This window comes from Mesoplodon densirostris, chromosome 10 (assembly GCF_025265405.1).
Source record: "Mesoplodon densirostris isolate mMesDen1 chromosome 10, mMesDen1 primary haplotype, whole genome shotgun sequence".
In the NCBI taxonomy this organism is placed as follows: Eukaryota; Metazoa; Chordata; class Mammalia; order Artiodactyla; family Ziphiidae; genus Mesoplodon; species Mesoplodon densirostris.
In genome coordinates, this window is record NC_082670.1 from 20,434,716 (window position 1) to 20,451,166 (window position 16,451).

Genomic DNA, 16,451 nt, shown 5'->3' on the forward strand with positions numbered 1-16,451 from the left:
ATCAAATTCCCAAACAATTCAGAAAATATATATAAATATATGGAGAAAGACAAAACGTCGAAATGTCAAAAGAGTTATTTTGTGGGTGAAGTTTATACAGGAGCTTTCTGTATTACTTATAACTTTCCCAATTACAATTATCCTAAAATAAAAACTTTAACGCTACAGAGCCAGACAGCCAGGTTTTAAATCCTCCCCTACTCACAATGCGTGTGGGCAAGTTCCCAAACCTCTGCATCTAGATCCCCTCAAGGTTGTTAGGTTAAGATTAAGAGCTTAGAACAGTACCCAGCCATGAGAAAGTGTTAATTTCAAATAGATTCTAATTTTAAATTGATCAGAAAACATGTGAAAAATTATTCTGAAATTAAGAATATTTTTTTCTTTTCCATGAAGCCAGGCATAAGGCCAGGATGTTAAAAGCTGACAAAATATCGATTCCCATACCTGTTGAAATTATAAACCCAACTTCTCTTGAGTTTACTGTTTAGCCATGTTTATAAACCCTCCTAAGGTCATCAATAACGGGTACCCAAGCGACTTAGAAGAAAAGTTACCACTTCGAGTTTTGTGTATTCACCTGAATAGTCAGGGAACTTTCACCTATTTTATTTAGGTTTTCATTTATTCAAATTCCAACCAGAAGCTAAATACAATTGGAAACTGGTAAGCACTAAGTTTTACTCCAAAGGAGTAGGATCATTCAGATTTACTCCGATAAAAGTATGCAACCCTTAAGCAAAGCTTTTCTTCATTTAAAAGAAAAATAAAACCAAAAACCAAAATAAACTATACAGTAGTCTTTCCTTATGTTCATTGCACAAAATGAGTTCTCCTTTTAGAACTTTGACACTCAATGGTGTTTTTGTATGTTTTCACAATTTAAAATCCCAACTTTAGTAACTTTTCTACTTCAAAAAACCCTAAGTTTTCCTTTAGGATGGTGTAAAAACCAGTATTTCTGCACAATTCACTGGAATTTTTTCCTTTATAATAAAAATCTCTTTTTAAAACAAAAAAACAAAACAAAAACCAAAAGGAAAGTCCTCTACCTATTATGGTTTCTGCAGCTATGAATGTATTTCTCAGTTTCATAGCTGCTTAGCTACTTCAGACTCCAGATCTGCTTTAATGTGTATAACTGTATCCACACTCAGCAGAAGCTCTTTCATAACAGCAACTTGGGGAAAGAGATCTGGAAATAAAATACATATATTTATGAGTACCAGGAAACAAACATGGCCCAGTAATATATGAGGCAAGAATGCCTACAATGAGATGCTTTTTCCATTTAAGATTTCTTTCCCATGGTTGTATTCTCTTTTTTTTAAACAACCACTTCTGGTCATTAGAATGAATCTGACAGTGCTCTGGAACAATGTGATTATAGCAAAGCTGTAAGTTTTTAAAATGTTATTTATACCTGTTACATTCACTTCTCACCCTCCAAATACTGATGACAGATGTCAAAGAGGCAAAAACCAGCACAAATGGAAAGACTATCAAAAATGAGTATCACCTTGTGCTTTCAGATACATTTAAGCATTTCAGTGTACAATAGTCCTTTCATTTCACATTTTTAGTAAGATGCTGATGCAGTGCAGCAAATATGCAAAGCATCTTCTTTCACACAGTCTGTGCAGAAGACATCTAATTTAAGTTCTGAGATACAAATGATAAAAAAAAAAAAAATCCAGGATGAACAAGTTTCAAAATGCATAGTGTTCTGTGCATGAGTCCATTTTCTTTAAACTCTGAAAGAATAAAGTGGTAAGAAAAAAAGAAAAAAAACTGCTGCTGCACTCTCTGATCTTCTCCATTTTGCTGGTCAGCGCTCTATTCTGGCATATAAGGATGGAGGTGATCCTCTATGGTGCCAACTGCCCAGTGGGTAAGCTGCTCCTGTGGCAGGTAGAGGCAGATGCTGCATAACTTGAAGATTGTAGCTTTGTTTTTTGGAGTCTGGAAGGGGAAACATTTTTTTTAATATTCTTAATAAATAAAGACTTTAACATAAATGACTGATTATCACATGACGTCCATCTCCCACAATTTATTAAGCACTTATGGACACGGTAACAAAGCATACAGAGTAAGGGAAGAAATTATGGTTCCCATCCATAGGGACCTTAGCCTAAATAGGACAGAACCTTGCCATACAAAATAGAGAAAACAGAGTAAACATGATTATAAACTAAATGTTTACAGAGTTTATGCAGAATAAAAAATTGAAAGTTAGGAAAGTCAAACACAGACTACTTGCTGAAAGAAATTAGGGTTAAAAGCATTTCATGGAGACAGATTTGAATAGAGGTTTGCAATCACATTTGTATACAGAAAGACAGCAGATGTGGTGAGTAGATGGTAGAGAGATTAGAAATAGGTAAAAAAGATTTAAGTGTATCCTGCGGGAAAGGACTAGAAGGCCAAAGTATTAACAGTTAAATCAAACTCTTAAGTATTTTTAAAAAGCAGTTACTATTTTAACATCTAATATCTGATAAACAAGTGCTAGGTGCTTTCACAAATAACCACTGCTAGTAAGTGGAAGACGAAATCTGAACCCAGAACTGCCTTCAAAGTTTTGCATCTTTTCACTATAGCACCTCTTAAAAAAAAAAGGCGAAAGACTGCCTTTGCCAATGTCTGAAGCAGACTAGCTACCTACATATGTAAATGAACCTATACATATATATTTTTTCATTTTAACTTTTAAAACAACCTATGACTGTTCAGACTCTAGGCATGTGCCTCTATGCCACTGTGCATTCAAAATTCTTTTTTGCTCTAGCCTTTATCATATATTATATTAGGATATAAAGGGCAGAAGATCTCTGCTAGATGATTTTTATCAAATTTCTTAATTTCTGGATTTCCTTAGCTATAAAATGGGAGTAGTAAGATCTACACCTCAGAAGACTGCTGTGAGGATTAAATGAGCTCATACACATAAAGCTCTTAGTATAGAGTCTGGTACATAATACAGTTGACCCTTGAACAACAAACATGGGTTTGGGCTGCTCAGGTCCACTTACATGCAAATTTTTTCCAATAAATATACTGGAAAAATTTTGGAGATGTGTGATAATTTGAAAAAATAGACAAACCACACAGTCTAGAAATATCAAAAAAAGTTAAGTGTCATGAATGCATAAAATATATATACAGATGGCCCTTGAACAACACGGGGGGTGGGGCACCGACCCTACCTGCAGTTGAAAATCTGCATATAGTTTACAGTCTTCCCTCCATATACACGGTTCCAGATCAGCAGATTCAACCAACCACGAATTCAACCAACTGCGGATCATGCAGTACTGTAGTATGCATTTATTGAAAAAACTTCATGTATTATGTGGACCAGCGCAGCTCTAACCTGTGTCATTCAAGGGTCAACTGCAGACCCTAGTCTATCCTTACATAGGCATAAGGTGAGTGACATTTAATATATAATTAATGTGTTAGTTTTCTACCTGTTTTATTGCTTTGCTTTCAAAGGATTACATTACCATACAGTATGCCTCTCTCACAACTGGAGAAATGACATAGCCTGTAAGTGGCTTTTTAAAAAATGTTACAATGTTTCTAATACTGTATTATGAATATGACTATAATACTGTATGCCATAAAACTTTCATAATGATTCATTCATTAGCATTCGTTAGTGGACAGCTAGGCTACCAAGAAGCAATCGTATCGATTACACTAGGCTGCCATAAAGCAACCATACTGCACTTCTTCAATATCAATATATGGATCATTATACCTGTAAATAAATATGAATTTCTTTTTCACATTATCCTTTTTGATGTCTAATGTTACTAATATAATTAGTAGATGTTACTAATATAACACCTAGTGTTTTGTATCATATAAAACAATATTGTAGTTACTGACAATTCATCTTGTAAATAAAATTCATAAACTTAGGTATCAAATACAGTACAGTACTGTATTTTCTCTTATGATTTTCTTAACATCTTCTGTTCAGCTTTATTGTTAAGAATACAATATATAACACACATTAACATACAAAATATGTGTTAATCGACCATTTACATTTATTAGTAAGGCTTCCAGTCAACAGTAGACTAGTTAAGTTTATGAGTCAAAAGTCATATGCAAACTGTACAGGGGTTGGCACCCTTAACCCCTGAGTTGTTCAAGCATCAACTGTATACTATAGGCGGTGGCCACCACTATTATATCAATTCCCTCATGAACTAGTGGAGGTTGATTCTTCCATATAATGCAAATACAGCAACACATCTCCAGCTTATGAAGATCAAGAACAGAACCTGAGTGGAAGAAGGGGACTAAGAGCACTAAAGAACAAATTCATCTACAACTAGGGGATACCAGTGATCCCAGTTTGCCCAGGACTGACTGAGGGGTTTCTAGGACTTGGGACTTTGCAGTATTAAAACCAGGACATTCCAGACAAACTGAGACTACTGGTCACACCCTACCTACAACCCAAATTTAGCTTATGAGCTTATAATTTTCTTTTCATTAAAAGGATTCAAGCTGTTTGCTTCATAAAACATTAAGAACACCTGACCTCGATACATAAAGAGATGATTTGTTAACTTATTTAGCCAAGAAACTCCTTCAATTCACTAGTCATTTCTATATAGCATTATTGATCTCATATATATTCACGTGAAAATGAAGTTGCTACACTAGTGTATGTTATTATTAAATCTTCTATGACTAAAAATCTCTGTTGTGGATTTCACAATATAAGTCAATACCCTGCTATACAGTATTTTCTCAACAAGTAACTCAAATGAAAGTACACTACAGGCAATTAAAAAGGAAAAAAGAGTCAACTAAAAAGTATTCACCAAAGGAGAGCTGAGGTAAAGAAGAAACTGAGAACAAACAAACAAAAAGGCCAAAACCTAAAACACCCCACCTAAATTGTATGGTTCTTCTATCAGTTTTATCAGATGCTTCCAGTGAAATTAATCTTCTTCTTAATTCCCAGTTTTTTAATTTGTACCTACACCATAATTACTTAACTTTTTACAAGATGGAAAATGTACAATCTTTCCAAGTAGTCTATTAGCTCCTTGAAGGTAGCAGTATGATTCCCTTTTGTATTTTTCTAGTACCTTGCATAGAATCGCTCTTAAATAAAAACAAAAATGTTCTACAATGCAATTAATAGTGTACTTTTAAAATAAGTCTTAATTTAAATCACCTTCTCAATGAGGCCTTCTCTGGTGACACCATCTAAGAATTCACACCCAACAGTTTATGTAATTCTCTTTTCTCTTAGCACTTATCACTATCTAACTATATATTTTACTTATCTACTTCTAGGTCTCCCACAATGGAATGTCAACCCAAAAGGAATTTCTAACTTGTTCATTGCCATACAGTGCCTGGCACTTAGCGCTCATTTGCTGAATGAATGCTAAATAAATTAAAATGATGCCATTTTTAAAGGTTAATAACAAAGTATCGATTATCTACTATAAATTCTAAGTGATGATATTTAGGCTTAGATTGGTAAGAATAAACAACATTTTACAGAATAAAAATCAATTTGGAATACCTGGATTGCTACTTAAATTGGAAGTACTTATTTAAAACACATGTGGACCTTTTAAAAACAGATGTGCCTCATCCTTTCAGGTATTTATTTAAAAGGTCTAGGCCAGGGCCTCCCTGGTGGCGCAGTGGTTGAGAGTCCGCCTGCCGATGCAGGGGACGCGGGTTCGTGCCCCGATCCCGGAGGATCCCACGTGCCGCGGAGCGGCTGGGCCCGCGAGCCATGGCCGCGGGGCCTGTGTGTCCGGAGCCTGTGCTCCGCGACGGGAGAGGCCACAGCAGTGAGAGGCCCGCGTACAGCAAAAAAAAAAAAAAAAAAAAAAAAAAAAAAAAAAAAAAAAAAAAAAGGTCTAGGCCAGTGCTTCTCAAAACATAATGTGTTATCAATCACTTGAAGATTTTATTCAAAGTAAAGACTTTGATTATTGCACACTGGAATCATGACTTCTAAAAGCTCCCCAGGTAGTTCTAAGATGCAGCAAAGTTTGGGAACCATTGTTCTAGGTTAAGGTCAGGACGTCTGTTTCTTGGTTTTTAAGTAACTTCAAAATTAATGCCATGTTGAAGGAGCAAACAGAATTAAGTAACATATAGAAAACAGTTTGCTAACCAATACGCTTTTAAAATGAGCCCTTATGTGGTTTAAAAAAAAAAGTAAAAAACAGCTTACCTGCAAGTGCTGTCTGTCAATGAAGAGAAACACTGACTGGTTAGGATTGTTGACAACAATTCCAGTCTTGTCCTTTCGGCTCAGTACATGCAGAAACTGTTTTTCATAGTCACCGTGATGAAACTCAAATTTGGCCTAATTAAGAAATATAAATGTTTACGTGTAACCACAAACATGTTATACCACCTGAAACACCAACTGCACTCGCATGCATAGAGTTGTGCTGTTCAGTATGGTAACCAATAGAGGCTACTTAAATTTATATTAATTAAATGCAATTTAAAATTCAGTTCTTTAGTAGTACTAGCCACATATCAATATGATCAATAGTCACATGTGGCTTGTGGCCTCCATTCTAAATAGTCTCTTGAGATACAGAAGATTTCCTTCATCACAGAAAGTTCTACTGGACAGCACTTCGTAATTTGACCTTCAAGAAAAACTACACCAAACTGACTAAATCCTAATACTCAATGATTTTAAGCCAAATATCATAAAATCAAATTTTCAAACCCACTCAGCTCAAGACTCCTACCTTAGTATTTTAAGCCCAATGACACATCCCTTCTTCCTATTATAACATATAAGCAACACTGTAGATGGTTCTTGGAAAGACATCTATTTATATTCCAATCCCAGCTGCACATCTCACTACTTATACGACCTGTGCAAATCCTTTAACATTTTTAGACTTAAAACAGGGCTCTAACCCATCAGTTAAGAGGAGTAAACGAAATGTAAAGCCCACACCTGAAATATGCTTCCAATCCTCACAAGGATGAGCACCTGAGGATACAGGAACCCCTCAATTTTTTTTCTTTTTTTTTTTTTGCGCTACGCAGGCCTCTCACTGTCGTGGCCTCTCCTGTTGCGGAGCACAGGCTCTGGACGCGCAGGCTCAGCGGCCATGGCTCACGGGCCCAGCCGCTCAGCGACATGTGGGATCTTCCTGGACTGGGGCACGAACCCGTGTCCCCTGCATCAGCAGGCGGACTCTCAACCACTGCGCCACCAGGGAAGCCCAAAAAAAGTTTTTTTTTAATGTTATGAAGAACAGTTATCAAGTCAGTCATAATATTCTTTTAATCTTTTAACATGAGGAAGATTAACACAATCCTCCCAAAAAATGTCTGTGAAGAGGCCAAATGCTAGGTGAAAACACCAGGCTAACGGGGAATTCAAGAAACCTGGAAACCTTAATCTGATATTTAGATAGTGAACTGTAAAAATGATTATTAGTCCTTCAGTTCAAAAATCTTTATTCTCCTATTATGTCAAAGACAGCAGAAAATACTAACACGGAAAAAACATCAGTTCCTGCTATCTAGGATTTTACTACCCAGTAGTTTTTCTCATAAACCATAACGCAAATACTATTGTATGTAAAATATAATACTGAAATGTACCTCTGCACAATTCAAATATTTATTGAACTCAGAATACAAAAAGCATGTTATTAGATACTGAAAAATATGAATAAGACTATCTCAACCTTAAGGGACTCACATACTGCTGAAGAGGAAAAGCACATAGAAATATAAAACCTAACCTGCTTCAAATCTTTCCCCGAATAAGATGTGGTTATTTGTAAAAAACCTAAAATGGGTTCTTGCTGTTAAAGTGCTATGGGAAGAAAGAAGAAATAATTAACAGAGTAGACAAGAGTGCAATATTAGGAAGTGAGTTTGGATTGGGCCTTGAAAGATGACAGTTATTTTCCTTGGGGAAAATAGTAATGGTAAGTAATTTAGAAAATGCCGTTCTAGGAAACAGAACCTACACAAACACAAGTGTCAAAATCAAGACACTGCTCAAGAAAGCAAGTGTTTCAATATGGCAAATATCAGGGTGGATGGAAGAGGCCAGTAGAGTATCACACTGAAAAGAGATTTGAGTGAGACTGGAAAACGCCTTGCCTGTATTTCTATGGCACTTCAATTCTATCCTATCTGAATATCCAAAGATTTGGGCAGAAATGGTCCACACTGAAAAGAAAACTCTCATAGGTACCATGTAAGAAATAATTCCCAGAAGAAAAGTAATGAATGTTTTAATAGTGTGATGAAGAGCTAACCTAAAGCAACAGCATGAGGGATGAAGAGGAAAGAAGAGATCTACTTTACTAGTACTTCTCTGTATTTCACAGCACTATGACTACAGTAGAACTGGATATTTTAAAATAATCTTTACTCTGGTTCCTATTAAATCTCACGACTGAAGTATTCAGATTTTAAACTGCTTTGAGTCAAAAAAAAAAAAGTGTGTGAGTTAAAGTTTACTTTTCCTTTTCTCATCTATCTTGAGAGAAAAAACTGTTATTTTTATTTAAAGCTTCTCATTCAGGATACTTATGTATATTAAGTTACTTCAGAGAAGTGTATTTGTTTTTACATTGTTACCTTATTTACTGCAGTAGAATTCTAAAATTATAAAGCTATTACCTATATCCTAATGCTTATATTCAGTCCGTAAGTTAAGGTTTTATCATTCGCGGAGCTTTCCACAGTACAGAGTAGCGAATTAAGAGCGTAAGCTTTATAGTCAGTCTAGACTTAATGTCTTGACTGCCACTTAACTGCATGACCTTGGATTATTTACCTAATCTCTGACTCAGTTTCTTTGCAAAAGGAGGTCCCTATCTACCTAGTTTATTGTAAGGACTAAGATTCAATGTATATATTTAAGAGACAGCCTAGCACACTCAACACTCAATATAAAAGCCACGATTTTAAAGAAAAGTTACTTGAGACAAGACTATTTTCATACAATGATTTTTTTAAAAAGGTCTCAGAGGAAAAGACAGGGTACTAGAAATTCAAAAATATACTGTGATAAGTGGACCTAAATTTTTCCAATGGGAAATTCTGAACTTAAAAAAAAAAAAATCCTAGCAGTGCTTCTGGAGAGCAGTTACACCTGGTTGAGGTGTAAGACATGCCCTGATAACCATGTAAACATGCCTTTTCCATTCCCGTCTTCCTGCCTTTTATATTCAATTTAAATTCTCCAGTACATTCATGTTAGTCAGATGTCACCTATTCAAAGACGCAAATATATGATACGTTCACCTCTATTTAGCCTATGCATTATCTTTACAACTTACTACCGTCAAATGAATCTTAGAAAAAGGAATGATAATTTGAGCTAATGTGTAGCAACATTACCATGGGGACAGGAGCTAATGTGTAGCAACATTACCATGGGGACAGGAGGAGTATACCAATTTGCCTATCACACCCAAAAGCACTATAAAGATACTTCATAGTAATGGATAAATGCACAATTTTTTCAATGACAATTTTCATATTCCTAAGCAATTAGCTTAAAATAAGCCTTCTAATATTTAGCTTAGTATATAAAGTTGAGTCTTTAAATAAATGTAATTATTTCTTTGTTTTTCTGATTGTTAAATAAGTATGCTCATATAGAAATTTACTGAAACACATACATATATTTAAGTAAAAGAGGAAAAGTTAGCTATATCTGACCTAAAACTAACCATAATTAACACTTTGGTGGATCTTGTACTTCCTCCATTCATATATATTATATATATATATATATATATATATATATATATATATACACACTATAAATAAAATTAAAATCAACACCCAGGTAAATGCCCTGAAATAAAGCACCAGAAATTGTCAAGCACATCAAATGACAAGTCAAAACATAGCAAGATGTCAAGGAAAGTTAATTAAGAACGACTACTACATTTACTTTTCTCCTATAAAGTTTTATATGCAAATCAACTCCTAGAAAAGGGTTTCTTAATTCATTTCTTAGATTCCTTTGACAACCAGGGTTAAGAATAAAGTATTTTAGGAGAGTGTGTGGTGCAGGGGAAGAGATTTTCTGAAGTTCATCTATGGGCTCCTCTATAAATAAACAAATGTCTACCTTAAAAGATTTTCTCTGACCATAATTTCAAGGACACACTGGATAGTTAGAACCACCTCATTCTCAAGAGATTCTATAATCCAAACGCTTTCTATTCTTGCATTACAACAGTCAAAAGGCGAGGAGGGACTCACGAAGTAAAACTTATTAGAGAGCGTATTCCCAAAGAATTTCTTAAATTGGACCCTATTCTGAGTTTTCAACTTGTTTACATGTTCACCACACTTATTTTAGAATAAAATACCTGAACAGGCCTAAAAGGCTCATCAGATTCTTTCCACCGAGAGAACAGGAGACAGACAATTTTTTCAATATCATTCCGAGGCCAAAGAATGAAATCCATCTCCTGAGTACAGCCAATTACATCCTATAAAATGCCAAAAAAAAAGATTTTTACTTTCAAAGAAACAAAGCCGTAACAACCAATGTCACAACTTACAGGGTTTGACTACAGGAACATTTCACAAGTGCAGAACATCCACTATACAGCTGACCCTTGAACAGCCTGGGCAGGAAGGGCACTGACCAGAGTGGATATCTCAGCAGACAACTTTACAGCCAGCCCCCCATCCATCTACAGTCCCGCATCTGTGAATTCAGCCAACTGTGGATTGAGTAGTACTGTATATGTATTTATTGAAAAAATCTGCTTTTAAGTGGATCCTGGCAGTTGGCGCAAATCTGTGTTGTTCAAGGGTCAACCATGTATCGTTTTATGTCTTTTAAGAGGTTTGAATACAATCTGAACAGCTCATGACCTAATTCTAATTTTTATCTTATAGAGTCCACATATAATCACTCAGTCCAATATTTTTCACATCAAGATCTTAACTCAGTGCATGGTGAAAACTCCAACAGCAGCTCTAATTTTTTGTCTTTTCTTTAAGTCCTTGTACCATTATTTCCACTCTTCAAAATCAGAACTTCTAATATGAATCACTACCTTCTAATCACAGGTGAAATGCTATTTTTGTTGTATGCTGATTATTGAGGCCAACTAACCTCTTCCAGACCAGTATATGGTTATCTCCAGCCTCCCCAACAAGCCCACTTATCCTGGGGACCTCTTGTTCAAGTTTGCCCAGACTAACTTTCTTTCAATGAGCTGCAGAAGTTTAGCAAAATTCCTTACTTATAAGGGGCGATGTTCTCCCCTGAAAAAGGAAATCCCAATGAACAGTAATATAAACCATGAACCACAGCAACAATGTACGCAATTACCAACATAATGACACACAAGAAAGTTATCCATGCTTTATTTAAATTCCACTTTTAAAGAGATTTATGACCATAATTAACTACCCATTCTTAGGAGGAAGAAAAACCCAAGTTTTAACTCACAAAAACCTACCAAAACCAAGACAAAAACAGAATTTACCCTTCTCATAGACTGGTATCGAGGAGCATGGAGCTGTACCACATCCTTCTGTAAAAGCTCTATGGAACTTTCCAAGGAATAGCTGGAATCTCGCACACCTTTCAGGATATTTTCTTCATAATTATTTGTCATGACTGGTATAACCTCAGACACTTCAAAGAGTGCTGATTTTTTCTTCTAAAAGAAAAAAAAAAGGTGTATTAACCCACAGGTAGCACACTGTCTTAACACCCAGAGTTCACATTACAATGTCATGTTACCTTTATTCTAACTCAGCAAAATTCTTAACTGATGTAATTTTTGTACTGAAAACACAGATTTTCAAATAGGTGGATCCTTCTGTTCTTCCCCCAACCCCCTTACTCCTCTACCATACACAAACAGGCTATTATCAGAATATTTTAACTGCATGGTTTTATAGCATTATGGTAACCATAGCAAGTACTTATTTTAGACAATATTTCTTAAATGCTGTGAGAAACAAACACCAGATACCCCTAAGGTTAAAAAAAACAAAACAGTGATTTACTCTTGATGTAAATTCACTTAACTGGTCCTACATACAGCCAAATTAAAATCTCAGCAGTTTAAAATCAAAGCTCTTCAGGCAAATTAACTGCTTCACTCCTTAAAAGGGTCAATTTCCATTACTCCTTCTGGACATTACATAACTACAAGCGTCAACATTCAAGAGGAGGGGAAAAAAATGTCTACCAAATCTTCAAACATAGTTAAGATCAAGGGCTCATCATCAATTTAGGTTATAAAATTTATCAACTGCTCAGACAACTGCCTGGATACTGTCCATTCAAAGAATAAAAGCAGGTTTTCATAGGTGTTAGAAGAGCTAGATGGTATAATCTGGGGCATCTCACAGATTAAATTCAAAGATCTAGTCTCACTACTTATATCTTGTATTTATTTCTAGTGAACCTACATTATAATGGCTTCAACTAAAATCTCGTCTTATCAATTCTGCAATTAACAAAAAAAGGAAAAAAAAGAAGTAAATCCGTGATATCATTTCAAAACAAACCACTTTTGAAACCACTTTAAAATGCTATACTTTAGCAGCTAAAAGCATTCTTAAATATTGAATACTATTATCTTTAATAGTGGGGTAAAAACATGGGAAAATTAAAGGGATACCACGCTAAGACGATGTTTCTGATGTGAAATTAGCTCATAATTTAAGCACAAAATCAAAGTGGTATTTCCTTAATATTCATAACCTGACCTCATGTCAAAGAGAGATCGATTATCTAAGAAACTGTCCATTATTTTAAGTTGCAAAAAAATACTGCTTTTAACATGTTCTCCTTGACTACTCACAACTCATTATTTGCTATTTAACTGTGGAATTAATTCTGATCAAGACAAAAAAAATTTAAACTTTTGGTCATTTTGAATTTTAATCAACTACACTTCTAAACACAAATTAAACCTTTACAGTAATCAATTGCTCCTAAGAATTAAAGTGCATTCTATTTCGTTAAATGTACCATGAGAAAAGGTAACGGAGTTGATGAACCAGATCGCTTTCAGCATATAAACATTTTGATTGTAATTTACTACTTTCAAACATTCTGTATACTTTAAACCATCTTTAAATTCAGTTATCAAGTTCTCTATATAACTCCACATAAACGAAATTCATTGTAAAACATAAATGAGTTTTACAATGCTACCCACCCCATGTTAACTAAAAGTGGATCCTAAGAAGCTTTAGAATTAAGTAATACCAAACCAAGAGCACTCAAGCCTTCCATTCAGTGTTATACCGCAACTCCTTTGATTGAGATAATGACCCAAAAGGGTCAAAGTTAAAGCACACAAATGTAGACTTTTGTCAACCACTCTTTAACCTAATATACACTTACAAAAATCACTTGTGCTAATTCACATTAAGAACTTTAAATTACCTTCTCCTTGAATACAAAGGCAATATACATCTTGAAGTCAAACTGGTCAGCTAGAGATTCTTTTTTCTTTCTAAGCTGAGCACGTAGTCTGTTCAGAGCTTGTTTCTTCCGGGAGTTTGGGTCCCCCATTTTGAAATACAGGTGGTACTAAAGCCTTTGGAAATTGTCACTAAACTATGGGCACTTTTTCTTAAGACTCAAGTACAACAGAAACAAGTCATTTTTTTCCTGCTAATATGATTGAATAGCTAAAATCACGACTGTAACCCAAAAACTGCACCTTCTGGCAATATTAGCAGACTGTCATATTACAGGGTCAAGAAACAAAAGCTGCTGTCCAGTCATGTTTGGACAATAACGTTTGGGGTCAGATGGGAAAAAGGAAGGGAAGGAAGGAAAGAAAGAGGAGAAAATACTTGAACTAACTTTTTGGAAAACACATTTGGCTTAACTGCCAAAATAAAGGGGGGGACTGAAAAACCTATTAATAGGATTTAGGTGTGCAATAAAACACAGCTGACATCAGTCCAATCCTTAAAATCCATACGGATTTTTTTCCCTCTTTTCAGAGAAGGGATAATGAAAAGGAATGGGGAGGGGGACTGTGATCCTTGCTTTCTGAATCTCAAATAAAAAAAAGGGAAGGGGAAAAAAAAGCCACCAAAATAACCCCCCAAAACAGGGTAGGTGAATGAAACTGAAATACCCAATTGGATTTTACCCAGCCAGATCCATGGCTGTAGTACCTAATTAATTCTTAGTTATTTCAGATTTCACTATTGCTATGTATTGTCAGTGCGTGTTATTGATTACACTTGGTGGTGAGCAAAGAGAAAAGTGCAAAATCGGTAGAGAAGGAAGGGGAGAGGTACAGGGTTTCCCTGCAATCAACTACAGTGTATACCGGGGGCGGGCAGCTGTTGCCCAAAGGAGCCATAAGAAAAAACAGCGGAGTCATTACCAACTTCCCCATCACCCACATTTTCACCCTCAGGCGGCTGCTAATGCTGCTGCCAAGGAGAATCATGATGGCACAGGGAAAGGGGGTACAGAATACGATACAATAATGACTCCGGCTCTGTGGTTAGACCTGATTAATGCCCGGGATCCCAACACCCCAAGTCCTGCAATGAGTCCTACATTCCCCAAGGGAGCCTTCCCTATGAATCTGCCCCCGTGCAAGACCGTGGGGAGTGCGACTTATCTTCCTGTGAGCATTGCTGAGGCAAAGGTGGCGGGCTCTTCTCCCAAATCCCAGGCAGTGCCCGGGGACCACCGGCCTTCCACCCCCCAGGTCCCACCCCCACCCTTTGCCTTCAGCGGCAGCGACTCACTCGCACCACGGGAGACACTGGATCACTCGGGTTTTCACTCATTTCATCGTGGAAACAATCCCCGCCCGGGTAGAGGAGGCGGGAGAGGGTAAATGGGAAGGATCAGTGGGAAGAAAAGAAAATAGTTGCGTTAATATTAATTATTTTTTAAAGTATGCCCACCCCACCCCCCCAAGAAAAAAAAATTAAGTTCCCGGATTCCGCTCTCACGTTGAACAGACCATGTTTCCCGAGTTTGAATTGCTTAGGGCGGGGTCGTTAGTTGGTTTCCCAAAGGGGTAGAGGGTGGACTCGAGGCAGCTGGGGCGGGGGTGGGTGACGGGGAAGTCCCCTCCCTGTCCCCGCGGAGACCGGGACTCACTGACCGACTCTCGGGCGGGGTTCGGGCCCTCTAGCCGCAGCCCGCGGGCGGAGCGGTGGCGGCGGCGGAAGAGGAGGCGGCGGCGGGGGCGCTGCTCGCAGCACGGGCAGGAGCCATGTCAAGAGAAAACCACCAGCCAACTGAGCCCCTCCATCCCCGCTGCAGTGCGCACTGTGACCGGGCCGCCCGCGCTGCTGCCGCCGCTCAGCCCCCACCTGGGACCCATAGTCTGGCTCGGCGCCCCGGGCGGCGGCGGACTGGAAGGACGCGGGTACGGCGACGACGGTGAGAGAAAGAGAGGAGGAGAAGAAACGAGGAGGAAGAGGGGGGTCGGATTTGTACTGGCGGCGGAGGGGGAAGGGAGGAAGGGGAGGGGAGCCCTGCGCTAAGGGGGGGGGGCTGTCAGCGAAGTAAACCCCCCAAAATAAAGTTATTTCAGTTCAAGCATCTGCTCTGGAGTCTTTCTTCTCCGCACGGGTCGAGTTCCGGCTCTCGGAAAGAAGGTCGAGGAGACCAGGACGGGGGAGATGCTGAAGCAGAGGGTGGGCTTCCGCGGTGGCACAGCTCGGTTCCCCCCCCCCACCGTTGGCTGCGGAAGCGGCGGCGGCGGCGACCTCGGCGCCTCCCGGGTCCGGGGCAGAGTCGCGTTTGAGAAAAGAAGCGAGAACAAACAACTTAAAATGGCAGCGACGGCCGCTGCGTCACCCGCCCCTCACCGGCACCACCCCGAACTCTCTGCGGCTGCGCACCCCCCGGGCCGCCACCATCCGGGCAGAAGCGAAGAGGGAGAAAAAACTGGAAGGGGGGAAGGTTTACATGGTTGTCAAAGGTGGGAGGAAAGAAGAGCTGGAGCAGAGGGTGTGAGCAAGCTTTTAAAAGGGTGACTCTTTGAGCTTAAGCTTCTTAGTTAACATTCCCGCCTCAAAGGGAAGTTTGAGAATAGACACTCCCCTCTTGTCCCGTATGGAGTTTCCATAGGGCGTGGAAAGAGCCAACCCGTTCTCCCTCCGCCCCCTCTGTCGGGAGGTGCCGGGCTCCAGAGTTGGCCCCTCGCCCCTCCCCCTCCGTCGTCATAAAGCCACGCCCTTATGCCCTCCCAGACGAAGCACCAGGATGGATTCGCTCTTCAGTGGTCTGGTCCGCCTCTTAGACTCCGCCGGGTCGCGGGACGGGGCGGAGCCGCTGGGCAGAGAGTAAGCGAAGGTGAAGGAGGCGGAGTGACTGAGGAAAAGGGAAGTGTGTGTCGGAAGAGGAGGCGAAGACTCTCATTTCAGTTCGTTGTGGTTTTATTTCTAAGCCACTGATTGGTCTGCCCCGCAGT

General features: G+C 38.5%; 1 protein-coding gene across 1 annotated transcript; it reads right to left on the bottom strand.

Annotated features, from left to right (window-relative positions):
• Positions 1-566: 566 nt before the first annotated feature.
• Positions 567-15,811, bottom strand: C10H6orf62 (chromosome 10 C6orf62 homolog). Its single transcript, XM_060109112.1, has 5 exons — positions 13,436-15,811; positions 11,514-11,690; positions 10,380-10,502; positions 6,230-6,364; positions 567-1,962 (listed from the first exon to the last, which is right to left on the bottom strand). Exons 1-5 carry the CDS (start codon positions 13,562-13,564, stop codon positions 1,837-1,839), a joined length of 690 nt encoding a protein of 229 aa, XP_059965095.1. The 5' UTR covers positions 13,565-15,811; the 3' UTR covers positions 567-1,836.
• Positions 15,812-16,451: the final 640 nt, after the last annotated feature.